Source organism: Rhinoderma darwinii, chromosome 1 (genome assembly GCF_050947455.1).
Source record: "Rhinoderma darwinii isolate aRhiDar2 chromosome 1, aRhiDar2.hap1, whole genome shotgun sequence".
NCBI classification, from domain to species: domain Eukaryota; kingdom Metazoa; phylum Chordata; class Amphibia; order Anura; family Rhinodermatidae; genus Rhinoderma; species Rhinoderma darwinii.
The window spans coordinates 1,284,865-1,304,250 of NC_134687.1; the positions used below are offsets into that span (position 1 = coordinate 1,284,865).

The following is a 19,386-nucleotide window of genomic DNA, read 5'->3' on the forward strand; positions in this document are numbered from 1 at the left end:
GGCTGGCAGGGGGCAGGCTGGAAGAAGAGGGTTGAAGCTGGCAGGACAGGAGGAGGCAGGCTGGAAGGAGAGGGTTGAGGCAGGACAGGAGGAGGCAGGCTGGAAGGAGAGGGTTGAGGCTGGCAGGAGGCAGAACAGGAGGAGTCAGGCTGGAAGGAGAGGGTTGAGGCTGTCAGGAGGCAGGGCAGGAGGAGGCAGGCTGGAAGGAGAGGGTTGAGGCAGGCTGGAAGAAGAGGGTTGAGGCTGGCAGGAGGCAGGACAGGAGGAGGCAGGCTGGAAGGAGAGGGTTGAGGCAGGACAGGAGGAGGCAGGCTGGAAGGAGAGGGTTGAGGCTGTCAGGAGGCAGGGCAGGAGGAGTCCGGCTGGAAGGAGAGGGTTGAGGCTGTCAGGAGGCAGGACAGGAGGAGGCAGACTGGAAGGAGAGGGTTGAGACAGGCTGGAAGAAGAGGGTTGAGGCTGGCAGGAGGCAGGACAGGAGGAGGCAGGCTGGAAGGAGAGGGTTGAGGCAGGACAGGAGGAGACAGGCTGGAAGAAGAGGGTTGAGGCTGGCAGGAGGCAGGACAGGAGGAGGCAGGCTGGAAGGAGAGGGTTGAGGCAGGACAGGAGGAGGCAGGCTGGAAGGAGAGGGTTGAGGCTGGCAGGAGGCAGAACAGGAGGAGGCAGGCTGGAAGGAGAGGGTTGAGACAGGCTGGAAGGAGAGGGTTGAGGCTGGCAAGAGGCAGAACAGGAGGAGGGAGGCTGGAAGGAGAGGGTTGAGGCTGTCAGGAGGCAGGACAGGAGGAGGCAGGCTGGAAGGAGAGGGATGAGGCTGTCAGGAGGCAGGACAGGAGGAGGCAGGCTGGAAGGAGAGGGATGAGGCTGGCAGGAGGCAGGCTGGAAGGAGAGGGTTGAGGCTGTCAGGAGGAGGCAGGCTGGAAGGAGAGGGTTGAGGCAGGACAGGAGGCAGGCTGGAAGGAGAGGGTTGAGGCTGGTAGGAGGCAGGACAGGAGGAGGCAGGCTGGAAGGAGAGGGTTGAGGCTGTCAGGAGGCAGGACAGGAGGAGGCAGGCTGGAAGGAGAGGGTTGAGGCTGTCAGGAGGCAGGACAGGAGGAGGCATGCTGGAAGGAGAGGGTTGAGGCAGGACAGGAGGAGGCAGGCTGGAAGGAGAGGGTTGAGGCTGTCAGGAGGCAGGACAGGAGGAGGCATGCTGGAAGGAGAGGGTTGAGGCAGGACAGGGGGAGGCAGGCTGGAAGGAGAGGGATGAGGCTGGCAGGAGGCAGGCTGGAAGGAGAGGGTTGAGGCTGGCAGGAGGCAGGCTGGAAGGAGAGGGTTGAGGCTGGCAGGAGGCAGAACAGGGGGAGGCAGGCTGGAAGGAGAGGGTTGAGGCTGTCAGGAGGCAGAACAGGAGGAGGCAGGCTGGAAGGAGAGGGTTGAGGCTGGCAGGAGGCAGAACAGGAGGAGGCAGGCTGGAAGGAGAGGGATGAGGCTGGCAGGAGGCAGGCTGGAAGGAGAGGGTTGAGGCTGGCAGGAGGCAGAACAGGGGGAGGCAGGCTGGAAGGAGAGGGTTGAGGCTGGCAGGAGGCAGGACAGGGGGAGGCAGGCTGGAAGGAGAGGGTTGAGGCTGGCAGGACAAGGGGAGGCAGGCTGGAAGGAGAGGGTTGAGGCTGGCAGGAGGCAGGACAGGGGAGGCAGGCTGGAAGGAGAGGGTTGAGGCTGTCAGGAGGCAGGACAGGGGGAGGCAGGCTGGAAGGAGATGGTTGAGGCTGGCAGGAGGCAGGACAGGGGGAGGCAGGCTGGAAGGAGAGGGTTGAGGCTGGCAGGACAAGGGGAGGCAGGCTGGAAGGAGAGGGTTGAGGCTGGCAGGACAAGGGGAGGCAGGCTGGAAGGAGAGGGTTGAGGCTGTCAGGAGGCAGGCTGGAAGGAGAGGGTTGAGGCTGGCAGGAGGCAGGACAGGGGGAGGCAGGCAGGAAGGAGATGGTTGAGGCTGGCAGGAGGCAGGACAGGGGGAGGCAGGCTGGAAGGAGAGGGTTGATGCTGGCAGGAGGAAGGACAGGGGGAGGCAGGCTGGAAGGAGAGGGTTGAGGCTGGCAGGAGGAGGCAGGCTGGAAGGAGAGGGTTGAGGCTGGCAGGAGGCAGGACAGGGGGAGGCAGGCTGGAAGGAGTGGGTTGAGGCTGTCAGGAGGCAGAACAGGAGGAGGCAGGCTGGAAGGAGAGGGTTGAGGCTGGCAGGAGGCAGAACAGGAGGAGGCAGGCTGGAAGGAGAGGGATGAGGCTGGCAGGAGGCAGGCTGGAAGGAGAGGGTTGAGGCTGGCAGGAGGCAGAACAGGGGGAGGCAGGCTGGAAGGAGAGGGTTGAGGCTGGCAGGAGGCAGGACAGGGGGAGGCAGGCTGGAAGGAGAGGGTTGAGGCTGGCAGGACAAGGGGAGGCAGGCTGGAAGGAGAGGGTTGAGGCTGGCAGGAGGCAGGACAGGGGGAGGCAGGCTGGAAGGAGAGGGTTGAGGCTGGCAGGAGGCAGGACAGGGGGAGGCAGGCTGGAAGGAGAGGGTTGAGGCTGGCAGGACAAGGGGAGGCAGGCTGGAAGGAGAGGGTTGAGGCTGGCAGGACAAGGGGAGGCAGGCTGGAAGGAGAGGGTTGAGGCTGTCAGGAGGCAGGCTGGAAGGAGAGGGTTGAGGCAGGCAGGAAGGAGAGGGTTGAGGCTGGCAGGAGGCAGGACAGGGGGAGGCAGGCTGGAAGGAGAGGGTTGATGCTGGCAGGAGGAAGGACAGGGGGAGGCAGGCTGGAAAGAGAGGGTTGAGGCTGGCAGGAGGAGGCAGGCTGGAAGGAGAGGGTTGAGGCTGGCAGGAGGCAGGACAGGGGGAGGCAGGCTGGAAGGAGAGGGTTGAGGCTGGCAGGAGGCAGGACAAGGGGAGGCAGGCTGGAAGGAGAGGGTTGAGGCTGGCAGGAGGCAGGACAGGGGGAGGCAGGCTGGAAGGAGAGGGTTGAGGCTGTCAGGAGGCAGGACAGGGGGAGGCAGGCTGGAAGGAGAGGGTTTAGGCTGTCAGGAGGCAGGACAGGAGGAGGCAGGCTGGAAGGAGAGGGTTGAGGCTGGCAGGAGGCAGGACAGGGGAGGGATCTGACTTCTCACATCACTTCCTGGGCAGGAGGAGAGAGGTTCTGCGGAGATTTGGAGGCTCCGGGCTCAGTGTTGGGGTGTGGAGGACAGGAGGTGAGAGGTTCAGTACATTGGGTGTTTAGTGACGTCATATGAGGCTCGTGGCAGCAGCGGGTGACGTGGGGGGGCAGGGTGGTGATCCGGGGGGTGTGTACAGCACGTGTAGTAAACATATGGAACACATGGAGGAAGCCCCTATATATAGCCCGGGAGACCCCTCACCATTAACCCCTTCCTTCAGCCTTAACCCCTTCCCTGCAGCCTCTTCTATTCACATTAACCCCTTCCCTGCAGTCTCTTCCAGCAGCATTAACCCCTTCCCTGCAGCCTCTTCTATCTGCATTAACCCCTTCCCTGCAGCCTCTTCTATTCACATTAACCCCTTCCCTGCAGCCTCTTCTATTCACATTAACCCCTTCCCTGCAGCTTCTTCTATCTGCATTAACCCCTTCCCTGCAGCCTCTTCTATTCACATTAACCCCTTCCCTGCAGCCTCTTCTATTCACATTAACCTCTTCCCTGCAGCCTCTTCTATTCACATTAACCCCTTCCCTGCAGCTTCTTCTATCTGCATTAACCCCTTCCCTGCAGCCTCTTCTATTCACATTAACCCCTTCCCTGCAGCCTCTTCTATTCACATTAACCCCTTCCCGGCAGCCTCTTCTATTCACATTAACCCCTTCCCGGCAGCCTCTTCTATTCACATTAACCCCTTCCCGGCACCCTCTTCTATTCACATTAACCCCTTCCCTGCAGCCTCTTCTATTCACATTAACCCCTTCCCTGCAGCCTCTTCTATTCACATTAACCCCTTCCCGGCAGCCTCTTCTATTCACATTAACCCCTTCCCGGCACCCTCTTCTATTCACATTAACCCCTTCCCTGCAGCCTCTTCTATCTGCATTAACCCCTTCCCTGCAGCCTCTTCTATCTGCTTTAACCCCTTCCCTGCAGCCTCTTCCAGCAGCATTAACCCCTTCCCTGCAGCCTCTTCTATCTGCATTAACCCCTTCTCTGCAGCCTCTTCTATTCACATTAACCCCTTCCCTGCAGCCTCTTCTATTCACATTAACCCCTTCCCTGCAGCCTCTTCTATTTACATTAACCCCTTCCCTGCAGCCTCTTCTATTCACATTAACCCCTTCCCTGCAGCCTCTTCTATTCACATTAACCCCTTCCCTGCAGCCTCTTCTATTCACATTAACCCCTTCCCTGCAGCCTCTTCTATTCACATTAACCCCTTCCCGGCACCCTCTTCTATTCACATTAACCCCTTCCCTGCAGCCTCTTCCAGCAGCATTAACCCCTTCCCTGCAGCCTCTTCTATCTGCATTAACCCCTTCTCTGCAGCCTCTTCTATTCACATTAACCCCTTCCCTGCAGCCTCTTCTATTCACATTAACCCCTTCCCTGCAGCCTCTTCTATTTACATTAACCCCTTCCCTGCAGCCTCTTCTATTCACATTAACCCCTTCCCTGCAGCCTCTTCCAGCAGCATTAACCCCTTCCCTGCAGCCTCTTCTATTCACATTAACCCCTTCCCTGCAGCCTCTTCTATGCACATTAACCCCTTCCCTGCAGTCTTTTCCAGCAGCATTAACCCCTTCCCTGCACCCTCTTCTATCTGCATTAACCCCTTCCCTGCACCCTCTTCTATTCACATTAACCCCTTCCCTGCAGCCTCTTCTATTCACATTAAGCCCTTCCCTGCACCCTCTTGTATCTGCATTAACCCCTTCTCTGCAGCCTCTTCCAGCAGGAAAATGATACACTGACTTGGGGTGCAGGGTAATGTTACAGTGACACTTGGGGTGCAGGATAATGGTGTAGGCTTGAGGTTAACCAATCAGAGGCAATGTGACAATAACTCTGATTTAGCCAATAGCATGCAAAGAGAATATTTCATATTGAGCCAATCACAGACATACAATACATTTCAAATGTAATATTATAATTCTTCATTATGTGTTTATGTCACTTAACACCTCGTCTATTTCTCTGGTGAGAATACGAGAGGTGGTTCTTCTGACTAGGAGGGGTGTGGAGGGGTTATGTGAATATTAGGATAGAGATAAATAATGAATGCGATAACGTTATGTCTGGGCGTTCTGCCTACAGATCACTTACAAACAAAACAGAAATGGGGGGGGAGGTCACTGCAGGTGGAATAGAATCCCGCACCCTGCCCGATCATTCACAATGTCATTTATACCGAGAATATAAGCAAATTCACCATCCCTCACAGTGCTTACCATCCTGTTTTGCTTCTAGCACTTTTTGTTATTTGAGACATCATCTTCTGCTGGGATGGGTCCTGGAGAAGATGAAGTCTTGGAGGGAGAGGAGATTAGTGACGAAGAGGTGGCATGTGACTGGACCCCACAGGAAAAGGCTCTACATGAAGCCAAACTGAAGGCGAAGGCCAAGCGTCGCATCCGACGGACCTCCTCCCGTGACTCCACCAGGGAGTCCGAGAGTACAGACTCTCCAGTGGAGCCCATCAGCCCTCGAGAGAAAGGCCATGACAGAAAGTCACGAATGGGCAAAGGACGAGGACTTCCTAAGAAAGGTATAAAGGTATTTCACGTGGCATATCTGAGGGATGATAGTGAACCACGAATGATAATGAAGCGGTTACGGAAGCTGCCGGGATGGAGGTGGTGGGTATTGGTTGTGTGGGGATAGTAGACAAAGGGGGTGTCCTTGGACATGTCTGCACAGTAGAGGAGGGAAAGGACACATTTGAAGAGTATGGGGATTCTAGATGTGATAGAAGATACAGCGGTCATGGAGAGGACCTGATGGTTGTGGACTGTGGTAGAGAATGTGGTGGTCAATGATCGTGTCCGGGATTGCAGATCTAGTGAAGGATGCAGTGGCCATAAACAGTGTTGTAGATGTGGTAAAAGGTTCCTTGGTTACGGACGGTCTAGAATGGGATGGCCACATCTTTGGTTTCTTCTGCAGGAGGTGCTGGTGGAAAAGGCGTCTGGGGAGCTCCAGGACAGGTCTACACTTATCAGGAACCTGATTCTCAAGACCCGAATTATGATGAAGCGGCTCAGGTAATAGTTGTGTGGAGCCGGCGCCTTATAACTAGAACACTTACATCACAGGGTCTTCTGGTATAAGACCAGCACTGAGGGGGTTCCCTTCCTTCTCGGAGACTGACAGGAGGACATCTTGTGGGGTCTCACTCTAAGACTGCAGACTAGAAGAGCTGTTCATTCCTTATTATTACCATTTATTTGTAATGCACCAGATGCTGAATACTTGAGAAGAATTGAGTCCTGCCCACGAGAGCCTACAAGCGATGAGATGGGGGTCACTACAGAGCGCAGATTGGGGATCGGTGAGGTGATAAATGATACTATGAGATTGGCAGAAGATGAGGGGCCGTCTGGCAGCAGCATTTATCATAGGCTTTAGTGTCAGAGTCTTGGGAATGGGGGACTGGACCCCAGCAGGTAGCCATAGTCCTGGTGGGAAACTGCTGACTCCAGTGGTGTAGGGGATGGGAGGTACAGAGGGGTCTTGGATCTTAAGAATGAAGGAGGGGGATGGGTAATTGGATTGGATTCTGATTTCTTCAGGTTGTCTGTTTATCAGAACAGAGGTAAGAGACGTCAGGAGAGGACGGGTGGATCTTGGTGTCATCAGCACTCAAGTAATAGTCAAGGCCAAAGGAGCAGATGTGGTTGCCAATGGTGTAGAAAACCGTATCTGGCAAAGAACTGTACCTCGAGGAATGCCAACAGAGGGGGTATGGGAGAAGACGTGTCCCATGGAAGACGACATTGAAGGAGCAGTTATAGATGTCCCAAATACAAAGAGGTCTTCATAGACAGGAGCATGGTCAGAAGCAGGGAGGGGATGGAGCAGTGGCCTGTACATATAATTACGTGGTCTCAGAATATTGTATAGGAGGATGAAATGCACGTGTGGAGGGGGCACGTGGGACGAGGAGTGGAGGGGGCACGTGGGACGAGGAGTGGATGGGGCACGTGGGAGGAGTGGAGGGGGCACGTGGGAGGAGTGGAGGGGCACATAAGACGAGACGTGGAGGTGGGACGAGGAGTGGAGGGGACACGTGGGACGAGGAGTGGAGTGGGCACGTGGGATGAGATGTGGATGGGGCACGTGGGAGGAGTTGAGGGGGCACGTGGGATGAGATGTGGATGGGGCACGTGGGAGGAGTTGAGGGGGCACGTGGGAGGAGGAGTGGAGGTGTCTTTGGACAATCTACCTTGTCTCACTATTAATAATAATATCTTAGAGGAGAAGAGAGCAGCGTTGTAGATCTGGACATCTACAGAATAAGGGGTCGCAGTGTAGTCATCGCTCCATAGACTAGAGCAGGATCCTGAGAGCATTGTCTCTGTTCTGCCGGGAGACAATTGACCACATGCTGATGGGTGTGATCTGTGTGTACGTCAATCGCTGCTCTCTCCCATCAGGGTGACACCGTATATCAGAAGGTGATCCCGGAGATGGACGAGACTGGACTGCAGAAGACCGTGCAGCCGATGGTAAAGGAATACTTCGAACATGGAGACACTGGGGAGGTTATTGTAAGTGTCGATGTGTGACATACATAAACTTATGGGGGAACTGTGTAATACTTGCTAGGAAGCCCAGTCGGGTGTATGTTAAATGATCAGTAGGATGTAGCGGTGGATGATATATGGTCAGTAGGATGTAGCGGTGGATGATATATGGTCAGTAGGATGTAGCGGTGGATGATATATGATCAGTAGGATGTAGCGGTGGATGATATATGGTCGGTAGGACGCAGCGGTGGATGATATATGGTCAGTAGGACGTAGCGTTGGATGATATATGGTCAGTAGGATGTAGCGGTGGATGATATATGGTCAGTAGGATGTAGCGGTGGATGATATATGGTCAGTAGGATGTAGCGGTGGATGATATATGGTCAGTAGGACGTAGCGGTGGATGATATATGGTCAGTAGGACGTAGCGGTGGATGATATATGGTCGGTAGGATGTAGCGGTGGATGATATATGGTCAGTAGGATGTAGCGGTGGATGATATATGGTCAGTAGGACGTAGCGGTGGATGATATATGGTCAGTAGGATGTAGCGGTGGATGATATATGGTCAGTAGGATGTAGTGGTGGATGATATATGGTCAGTAGGATGTAGCGGTGGATGATATATGGTCAGTAGGATGTAGCGGTGGATGATATATGGTCAGTAGGACGTAGCGGTGGATGATATATGGTCAGTAGGACGTAGCGGTGGATGATATATGGTCAGTAGGATGTAGCGGTGGATGATATATGGTCAGTAGGATGTAGCGGTGGATGATATATGGTCAGTAGGACGTAGCGGTGGATGATATATGGTCAGTAGGACGTAGCGGTGGATGATATATGGTCAGTAGGATGTAGCGGTGGATGTTATGTGGCTCCTGGATAGTCCGGGGTAACATGGGCTGTGGTGGCAGCACTTGGAGGGATTCGGAGTCCGGCACAGTTGAGGTTCTATGTCTGGTCTCTTGCAGGCTCTTCTGCGGGAGCTGAATTTGGGGAGTCAGAGGCCCGGGGTTCCCCGTCTTGCTGTATCTATATCCCTGGAAGGAAAAGCGAGTCACCGCGAGCTGACGTCACGTCTCCTGTGTGATCTGGGGAAGGTCTTGTCTGAGGAGGACATGGCTCAGGCGTTTAACAGGTTGCTGACGGACCTCTCTGATCTCATCCTGGACACTCCTGAGGCCCCGCAGGTAACGATCTGCTCCGGCCACATGTCCGGGATGGTGTATGGGGATGTCTTGCGGCCGGACACCCTCCTGTGGTACTTGTAGTCCCTCGGTTGGCGCTCATATTGCAGCGCGCAGTCTTTCACGCTTTACGTTGTCTTGCAGATGCTCGGCCAGTTTATCGCTCGTGCAGTTGCAGATCACGCTTTGCCGTTAGATTTCCTGGATCGCTACAAGGGACGAGTTGACTGTGATCATGCGCGGTGAGGACTGGTAGTGAACGCAGGGAATATCTTCATCTGGTCGGGGTCCCGATTCCAATCCTCTGACAAGACCCCTCCTCTCGGGGACGCTCCTTCACATCAATCACGATTTTTATTCTATTAAACTAGCTGATAAAAAGCGAGATACTCACCTAGTTACTGCCTGTCAATCCCGATCTCCCGAGGGTTGGACTGTTTCTGACTGACCCCATCCTCTCCGTTCTTTAGCACCGCCCGCTCATAAATGGCAGGAGGTCTGTGGTAGTGTCATCTGCCCTCAACCATGATCCCTCCATGCTGATGATCTCCATCCTGACGTCTGGTCACCTTGCGCTCCTTCCACCGCCTGATCCCTATTATGCTCCTTTTCTCACTCCTGTCCTCAGATTTTCTGTTTGATGTAATCTCACCTTGTCACCTGTGGTCCCTTCTCTCAGGGCAGCGCTGGACCGTGCCGCAGTGTTATTAAGAATCAAGAGGGAAATTATCAGACTGGACAATGTATGGGGCGTTGGTGGGGGACAGAGACCTGTTAAACACCTTATTAAGGAGGTAAGATCGGCCGTAGAGTCTAGTGCCCACTCTTCCAGCCAAGTCCTGGTAACTCATGGAGGATTCTTCTTTCAGATGAACCTCATCCTACAGGAGTTCTTGATTTCAGGACAAGTGTCAGAGGCAGAGCGGTGTCTGAGGGAATTGGAGGTGCCTCATTTCCACCATGAGCTTGTCTATGAGGTATCGATGTCATAACGACCTACACATTGTCCGTGTGTCTCCTATACGATGGGTCTTGGGATGGGCGATATCATTATGTATCTTGTGGTTGTTTCTATTCCCACCCCGGGGTCTTCTGTTTCCAGGCTGTGGTTCTGGTGTTGGAAGGCTCCGCTGAAGGACGTGTACTGATGGCGGTGAAGTTACTGAAAGCTTTATGGGAAAGTGGCCTAATCACCCTGGACCAGATGAACCGGGTAATGCTCCGGTCACTTTACTGTCTGGATTTCCCACATCTTGGTGTAGTCCTCACTGTCCGATGTCTTCCAGGGCTTCCAGCGCGTCTACTCTGAGCTGCCGGACCTCACTCTGGATGTCCCGCTGGCCCACAATGTCATGGAGAAGTTAGTGGATCTGTGTTACAAGGAGGGGGTGATTACCCAACAGCTGCGAGACCAGTGTCCCTCCAGGTATGGGCACATCTCATTTTAGATCGGACCTTTGGTGGAAGCTTTGGAGGTTTTGGTTACTAAGAATTAGGGGGAAAGTGTCCAATAATGTTCTCTGGAGGCTCCATTGTTATGGGACAGACCAACACATTAACCCTTCTTTACTTTTTGTCTACTGCAGGGGCCGCAAACGCTTTGTGAGTGAGGGTGATGGTGGTCGTATCAAAGAGTGACTCCACCCTGACCCATCTGTTGCCTGCCAGAGATCGGGGGCGCTGTCCAGAACTCGTCATGACGATCAGTTAATCCAAAATAAACAGTGGAAGGCTGAGAAGAGCCGTCTGGTGTATATTCTTAATAAGATTGTGTATATACTTGGGCAAATGCTTGGGCACCCCTTGTCACAGTTCTGTTGGTCAACGTAATCGCTGCTGGGAAAAACTTAAATATGACAAATATCTCTGAAATTCTTCTGCACATTCCTGTTTCTTTACTGAACATAATCCATAAAAAAGTATTGGCGCCCTGTAAATAAATCGGTAACACGCCTGAAATCTCAGCCTCGTAACATTGGCTGTAGCCATAGAGCGGCCTCTGTATTCTCCCTCGAAGAACGCTTCTACTTTACACTTATTCTTTGGTCGTCTTCCAGGACTTGTTGAGGTTTAGTAGAATCCCTTCTTTCCTCTATCGGCACAATATCTCCCGTGTCACCGGCAGCCGCTCCACCGTGAGGTAGAACCTGACCCCGCTCCCTCCTGACCAGAGATTGTTTTCTTGACATTTTCCGTCCTTGGACCTCAGCTCGTTATCCCTCCGGCCCCTTCCTACGTGAAGATCATGGACCGGACACCACGGCTCCCTGGGTCGCCTGACGTTCGCAGCTCTTTTGATGTGAGAGGTTTTATTGAATCAGAGATTCTGGTTTCTCCTTCTGCTCTGGTCTTCTGCTGTCCCTCTAGATAACGTTTCTGACGTGGAAACTTTAGGAAGTCATTGCATATATTATAGGGTTATATATTATAGGGTTATATATTATAACTTTTCCTGCTTTGCGAGAATCCAATTATGTTTCATCTCAGATCCCCATTCAGAGGAGCGCTGGCTGGTCAGAGGCTCGAAGGGTCGCAGTATTTAGGTTCTGGAACCGGCTACGCTTGGATTAAGGCCTCACAAGTTTATACACATTTTCTGTGGCTTATTCTTGTGAAAGGCAAAACTTTTCCCAATCTATGAGGATTTCCAGGTCTTGTGACATCTGGACCGTCACTTGATGGGGATTCTTTAGGTTGAGTGGGGTAAAACCAGCCAGCCGTCCAAGATGGTGGGATGCCTCCACTATGACCTTTATGAACACGGCGTGCGGAGGAAAGGGGATTCCACCATGGCTTAAAGGGGTTGAGAAGAAGCTTTCTCTTCCGCTCCATCTCAAATCGGGTATGGAAAGAATCTGCTGCAGGCCGAGCGGGACATTTGTCGAGGCAACCGTAGGACACCCAGCGGGTTTCATGCACAAGTCCTATTCTAATTAATAAACGCATCGAGATACCTGCCAGGTTTCAGATTGTTGCCCCTCTGCACGCCCAATTGTAGATGGAGCGGAAGGGAAAGGCGCTGCTCAACCCCTTTAACGAAGCAATTCTGAGAACGCGTCTGTCTTCTTCCTTTATTGGTATGTGGAGAGAAGTATCCAGGAAGACAAGGGATGACCTATCCACAGGATAGTATATGATCATGGGGGTCCGACACCAGGACCCTGCGCCGGTCTGGTCCAGCTGCCTCCGGATGTTATGTAGGCTATGCAATGTACGGAGCCGGAAGCCGATGGATTCTGCAGAACAACAACTGCTCCTATTCACTTACACACTGCAGCTTGGCCGCTATTCCGGGACCAGAGACCTCACATACTGCAGACCCTGCATAACATACGGCAGCCGGAGCAGCTGAAGGTTGCGGGGTCTGGGCGTCGGACCCCCACTGATCATATACTGATGACCTATACTGTGGATAGGTCATCAGTTGTCAATGCCTGGACAACCCCTTTAAGTCCAGAGACAGTATAAAATCTTAAATCCCCTCAATAAACCTGCCTCCGCTTTCTTTTAGGGGAATGGGCTCCAGGGCTCCTTTTGATCATGGACTCTCAGAAGGGACTGATTCTCCTTGTGAAGTTCCAGCTCACAGGGAGTCCTTAGGGAGATGCTCCCTGGGAAAAAGTATGTAAAATTCATCACACAGCAGTTCTGATATGCCAAGGCCAGAAACCCCCTCCCCTCAATGGCCACGGATCCATTAGTGTCAGCATCGATTACCATCAGGTACACCCCCGCATGGTCTACAGACTGATTCACTAGGCTAGCCCCATGCAGAGCCAGTATAACTGCCAGGGACACCCCCTTATGCGGAACCAGTATAACTGCCAGGGACAATCCCCTTATGCGGAACCAGTATAACTGCAAGGGACACCCCCTTATGCGGAACCAGTATAACTGCCAGGGACACCCCTTATGCGGAACCAGTATAACTGCCAGGGACACCCCCATGCAGAGCCAGTATAACTGCCAGGGACACCCCCATGCAGAGCCAGTATAACTGCCAGGGACACCCTCCATGAGGAACCAGTATAATTGCCAGGGACTCCCTCCCATGCGGAACCAGTATAACTGCCAGGGACACCCCCTTATGCGGAACCAGTATAACTGCCAGGGACACCCCCATGCGGAACCAGTATAACTGCCAGGGACACCCTCCATGAGGAACCAGTATAATTGCCAGGGACTCCCGCCCATGCGGAACCAGTATAACTGCCAGGGACACCCCCTTATGCGGAACCAGTATAACTGCCAGGGACACCCCCATACGGAACCAGTATAACTTCCAGGGACACCCCCTTATGCGGAACCAGTATAACTGCCAGGGACACCCCCTTATGCGGAACCAGTATAACTGCCAGGGACACCCCCCATGAGGAACCAGTATAACTGCCAGGGACACCTCCATGAGGAACCAGTATAACTGCCAGGGACACCCCCATGAGGAACCAGTATAACTGCCATGGACACCCCCCCCATGCGGAACCAGTATAACTGCCATGGACACCCCCCCCATGCGGAACCAGTATAACTGCCATGGACACCCCCGCCCAATGCGGAACCAGTATAACTGCCATGGACACCCCCCCATGCGGAACCAGTATAACTGCCATGGACACCCCCTCCCATGCGGAACCAGTATAACTGCCAGGGACACCCACCCCATTCAGAACCAGTATAACTACCAGGGACACCCCCCCCCCACAAAGAAACACATACAGGAAGCAGACAGGGGCTCGTAATGTCCTACAATAAGAGCTTGTACTTGCAGTGATGCCCGTATAGATGCCTGGTGCCACATTCATTACACGCCTGGTGCCACATTCATTACATTATAGACGCCTGATGCCACATTCATTACATTATAGACGCCTGGTGCCACATTCATTACATTACAGGCGCCTGGTGCCACATTCATTACATTATAGACGCCTGGTGCCACATTCATTACATTATAGGCGCCTGGTGCCACATTCATTACATCATAGACGCCTGGTGCCACATTCATTACATTATAGGCGCCTGGTGCCACATTCATTACATTATAGACGCCTGGTGCCACATTCATTACACGCCTGGTGCCACATTCATTACATTATAGATGCCTGGCGCCACATTCATTACATTATAGGCGCCTGGTGCCACATTCATTACATTACTGACGCCTGGTGCCACATTCATTACATTATAGGCGCCTGGTGCCACATTCATTACACGCCTGGTGCCACATTCATTACATTATAGATGCCTGGCGCCACATTCATTACATTATAGACGCCTGGTGCCACATTCATTACATTATAGGCGCCTGGTGCCACATTCATTACATTATAGATGCCTGGTGCCACATTCATTACACGCCTGGCGCCACATTCATTACATTATAGACGCCTGGCGCCACATTCATTACACGCCTGGTGCCACATTCATTACATTATAGATGCCTGGCGCCACATTCATTACATTATAGACGCCTGGTGCCACATTCATTACATTATAGGCGCCTGGTGCCACATTCATTACATTATAGATGCCTGGTGCCACATTCATTACACGCCTGGCGCCACATTCATTACATTATAGACGCCTGGCGCCACATTCATTACATTATAGACGCCTGGTGCCACATTCATTACATTATAGACGCCTGGTGCCACATTCATTACATTATAGACGCCTGGTGCCACATTCATTGCATTACAGATGCCTGGCGCCACATTCATTACATTACAGACGCCTGGCGCCACATTCATTACATTATAGATGCCTGGCGCCACATTCATTACATTACAGACGCCCGGCGCCACATTCATCACATTATAGACGCCTGGCGCCACATTCATCACATTACAGACGCCTGGGGCCACATTCATTACATTATAGACGCCTGGTGCCACATTCATTACATTACAGATGCCTGGGGCCACATTCATTACATTACAGACGCCCGGTGCCACATTTATTACAATACAGACGCCTGGTATCACATTCATCACCTTACAGACGCCTGGCACCGCATTCATTACATTATAGACGCCTGGTGTCACATTCATTACATTACAGACGCCTGGTGCCACATTCATTACATTACAGACGCCCGGCACCACATTCATTACATTACAGACGCCTGGCACCACATTCATTACATTATAGATGCCTGGTGCCACATTCATCACATTACAGACGCCTGATACCACATTCATTACATTATAGACACCTGGTGCCACATTCATCACATTACAGACGCCTGGTACCACATTCATCACATTATAGACGCCTGGTACCACATTCATCACATTATAGACACCTGGTGCCACATTCATCACATTACAGACGCCTGGTACCACATTCATCACATTATAGACGCCTGGTACCACATTCATCACATTATAGACGCCTGGTACCACATTCATTACATTATAGACGCCTGGTGCCACATTCATTACATTATAGACGCCTGGTACCACATTCATCACATTACAGACGCCTGGTACCACATTCATCACATTATAGACGCCTGGTACCACATTCATTACATTATAGATGCCTGGTGCCACATTCATTACACGCCTGGTGCCACATTCATTACATTATAGATGCCTGGCGCCACATTCATTACATTATAGGCGCCTGGTGCCACATTCATTACATTATAGACGCCTGGTGCCACATTCATTACATTATAGGTGCCTGGTGCCACATTCATTACATTATAGACGCCTGGTGCCACATTCATTACACGCCTGGCGCCACATTCATTACATTATAGACGCCTGGCGCCACATTCATAACATTATAGACGCCTGGTGCCACATTCATTACATTATAGACGCCTGGTGCCACATTCATTACATTATAGACGCCTGGCGCCACATTCATTGCATTACAGACGCCTGGCGCCACATTCATTACATTACAGACAACTGGCGCCACATTCATTACATTATAGATGCCTGGCGCCACATTCATTACATTACAGACGCCTGGGGCCACATTCATTACATTACAGACACCTGGCGCCACATTCATCACATTATAGACACCTGGTGCCACATTCATTACATTATAGACGCCTGGTGCCACATTCATCACATTATAGACGCCTGGTGCCACATTCATCACATTACAGACGCCTGGTGCCACATTCATTACATTACAGAGGCCTGGTGCCACATTCATCACATTACAGACGCCTGGTGCCACATTCATTACATTTACAGACGCCTGGTGCCACATTCATTACATTACAGACGCCTGGGGCCACATTCATTACATTACAGACGCCTGGTACCACATGCGGAACCAGTATAACTGCCAGGGACACCCCCTTATGCGGAACCAGTATAACTGCCAGGGACACCCCCATGCAGAGCCAGTATAACTGCCAGGGACACCCCCATGCAGAGCCAGTATAACTGCCAGGGACACCCTCCATGAGGAACCAGTATAATTGCCAGGGACTCCCTCCCATGCGGAACCAGTATAACTGCCAGGGACACCCCCTTATGCGGAACCGGTATAACTGCCAGGGACACCCCCATGCGGAAACAGTATAACTGCCAGGGACACCCTCCATGAGGAACCAGTATAATTGCCAGGGACTCCCGCCCATGCGGAACCAGTATAACTGCCAGGGACACCCCCTTATGCGGAACCAGTATAACTGCCAGGGACACCCCCATGCGGAACAAGTATAACTTCCAGGGACACCCCCTTATGCGGAACCAGTATAACTGCCAGGGACACCCCCTTATGCGGAACCAGTATAACTGCCAGGGACACCCCCCATGAGGAACCAGTATAACTGCCAGGGACACCTCCATGAGGAACCAGTATAACTGCCAGGGACACCCCCATGAGGAACCAGTATAACTGCCATGGACACCCCCCCCATGCGGAACCAGTATAACTGCCATGGACACCCCCCCCCATGCGGAACCAGTATAACTGCCATGGACACCCCCGCCCAATGCGGAACCAGTATAACTGCCATGGACACCCCCCCATGCGGAACCAGTATAACTGCCATGGACACCCCCTCCCATGCGGAACCAGTATAACTGCCAGGGACACCCCCCATGCGGAGACAGTATAACTCCCAGGGACACCCCCTCCCATGTGGAACCAGTATAACTGCCAGGGACACCCACCCCATTCAGAACCAGTATAACTACCAGGGACACCCCCCCCCCACAAAGAAACACATACAGGAAGCAGACAGGGGCTCGTAATGTCCTACAATAAGAGCTTGTACTTGCAGTGATGCCCGTATAGATGCCTGGTTCCACATTCATTACACGCCTGGTGCCACATTCATTACATTATAGACGCCTGATGCCACATTCATTACATTATAGACGCCTGGTGCCACATTCATTACATTATAGACGCCTGGTGCCACATTCATTACATTATAGACGCCTGGTGCCACATTCATTACATTACTGACGCCTGATGCCACATTCATTACATTATAGACGCCTGGTACCACATTCATTACATTACAGACGCCCGGCGCCACATTCATTACATTACAGACGCCCGGCGCCACATTCATCATATTCTCGTTAGGTTCTCAGGGGACAGAATATCCTCCCGCGCTGTCCGGAGACCATGAGGAAATATTATTTCGAATGAAAACTTGGAAAACCAGCCCTGTCTGCAGAATGACGTCTGTGCCATCCCATAATACCCGGATCAGTCTCAGCTTCTCTTCTGTCACTACACGAAGAAACGAAACTGCATCAAAATCAGTCCAACTTCTCCATCAGTAATCAGGTCCCTGGAAATCACATGAAAATCTCCAGTCCAACCGAACGTCATCAGATTCCCACACGTCACCGGCCTGTAGAGGATAACGGGACGGGCACACGTCACCGGCCTGTAGAGAATAACGGGACGGGCACACGTCACCGGCCTGTAGAGGATAACAGGACGGGCACACGTCACCGGCCTGTAGAGGATAACAGGACGGGCACACGTCACCGGCCTGTAGAGGATAACGGGACGGGCACACGTCACCGGCCTGTAGAGGATAACAGGACGGGCACACGTCACCGGCCTGTAGAGGATAACAGGACGGGCACACGTCACCGGCCTGTAGAGAATAACGGGACGGAAAGACGTCACCGGCCTGTAGAGGATAACGGGACCGGCACACGCCACCGGCCTGTAGAGGATAACGGGACGGGCACACGTCACCGGCCTGTAGAGAATAATGGGACGGGCAGACGTCACCAGCCTGTAGAGGGTAACGGGACGGGCAGACGTCACCGGCCTGTAGAGGGTAACGGGACGGGCAGACGTCACCGGCCTGTAGAGGATAACAGGACGGGCACACGACACCGGCCTGTAGAGGATAACGGGACTGTCACACGTCTTTATTGGTGCCGTTTTACGGTAATTGCGACTTTTTATTCCATTTTTTTATGTAATGTGACTGCAGAACGGCGCTCCGGCCGTTGTGGTTTTGCGGTGATCACGGCGCGGTATATACGTGATATTTCTATAGTTCCGGCGCTCCGGCCGTCATTGTTTTGCGGTGGTCACGGCGCGGTATATACGTGATATTTCTATAGTTCCGGCGCTCCGGCAGTCGTTGTTTTGCGGTGATCACGGCGCGGTATATACGTGATATTTCTATAGTTCCGGCCGTCGTTTTGCGGTGATCACGGCGCGGTATATACGTGATATTTCTATAGTTCCGGCGCTCCGGCAGTCGTTGTTTTGCGGTGATCACGGCGCGGTATATACGTTATATTTCTATAGGTTCGGCCGTCGTTGTTTTGCGGTGATCACGGCGCGGTATATACGTTATATTTCTATAGGTTCGGCCGTCGTTGTTTTGCGGTGATCACGGCGCGGTATATACGTGATATTTCTATAGTTCCGGCCATCGTTGTTTTGCGGTGATCACGGCGCGGTATATACGTGATATTTCTATAGTTCTGGCCGTCGTTGTTTTGCGGTGATCACGGCGTGGTATATACGTGATATTTCTATAGGTTCGGCCGTCGTTGTTTTGCGGTGATCACGGCGTGGTATATACGTGATATTTCTATAGTTCCGGCCGTCGTTGTTTTGCGGTGATCACGGCGTGGTATATACGTGATATTTCTATAGTTCCGGCCGTCGTTGTTTTGCGGTGATCACGGCGCGGTATATACGTGATATTTCTATAGTTCCGGCCGTCGTTGTTTTGCGGTGATCACGGCGCGGTATATACGTGATATTTCTATAGGTTCGGCCGTCGTTGTTTTGCGGTGATCACGGCGCGGTATATACGTGATATTTCTATAGTTCCGGCCGTCGTTGTTTTGCGGTGATCACGGCGTGGTATATACGTGATATTTCTATAGTTCCGGCCGTCGTTGTTTTGCGGTGATCACGGCGCGGTATATACGTGATATTTCTATAGTTCCGGCCGTCGTTGTTTTGCGGTGATCACGGCGCGGTATATACGTGATATTTCTATAGGTTCGGCCGTCGTTGTTTTGCGGTGATCACGGCGCGGTAT

The 19,386-nt window shown here is 52.5% G+C and overlaps 1 protein-coding gene across 1 annotated transcript; it reads left to right on the forward strand.

The window, feature by feature from the left end:
• Nucleotides 1–3,079: 3,079 nt before the first annotated feature.
• LOC142748121 (programmed cell death protein 4-like) lies at nucleotides 3,080–10,612 on the forward strand. Its single transcript, XM_075855253.1, has 11 exons — nucleotides 3,080–3,183; nucleotides 5,401–5,698; nucleotides 6,097–6,194; nucleotides 7,587–7,700; nucleotides 8,658–8,876; nucleotides 9,018–9,115; nucleotides 9,553–9,667; nucleotides 9,743–9,850; nucleotides 9,976–10,086; nucleotides 10,160–10,299; nucleotides 10,460–10,612. Exons 2-11 carry the CDS (start codon nucleotides 5,437–5,439, stop codon nucleotides 10,509–10,511), a joined length of 1,317 nt encoding a protein of 438 aa, XP_075711368.1. The 5' UTR covers nucleotides 3,080–3,183; nucleotides 5,401–5,436; the 3' UTR covers nucleotides 10,512–10,612.
• The last annotated feature ends 8,774 nt before the right edge of the window (nucleotides 10,613–19,386 follow it).

Coding starts and splice junctions, on each gene's coding strand:
- LOC142748121 (XM_075855253.1), top strand. CDS start 5,437: ATGGGTCCTGGAGAAGATGAAGTCTTGGAGGGAGAGGAGATTAGTGAC. Junction 9,116..9,552: donor GTTGACTGTGATCATGCGCG/GTGAGGACTGGT, acceptor CCCTTCTCTCAG/GGCAGCGCTGGACCGTGCCG. Junction 9,851..9,975: donor ACCATGAGCTTGTCTATGAG/GTATCGATGTCA, acceptor TTCTGTTTCCAG/GCTGTGGTTCTGGTGTTGGA.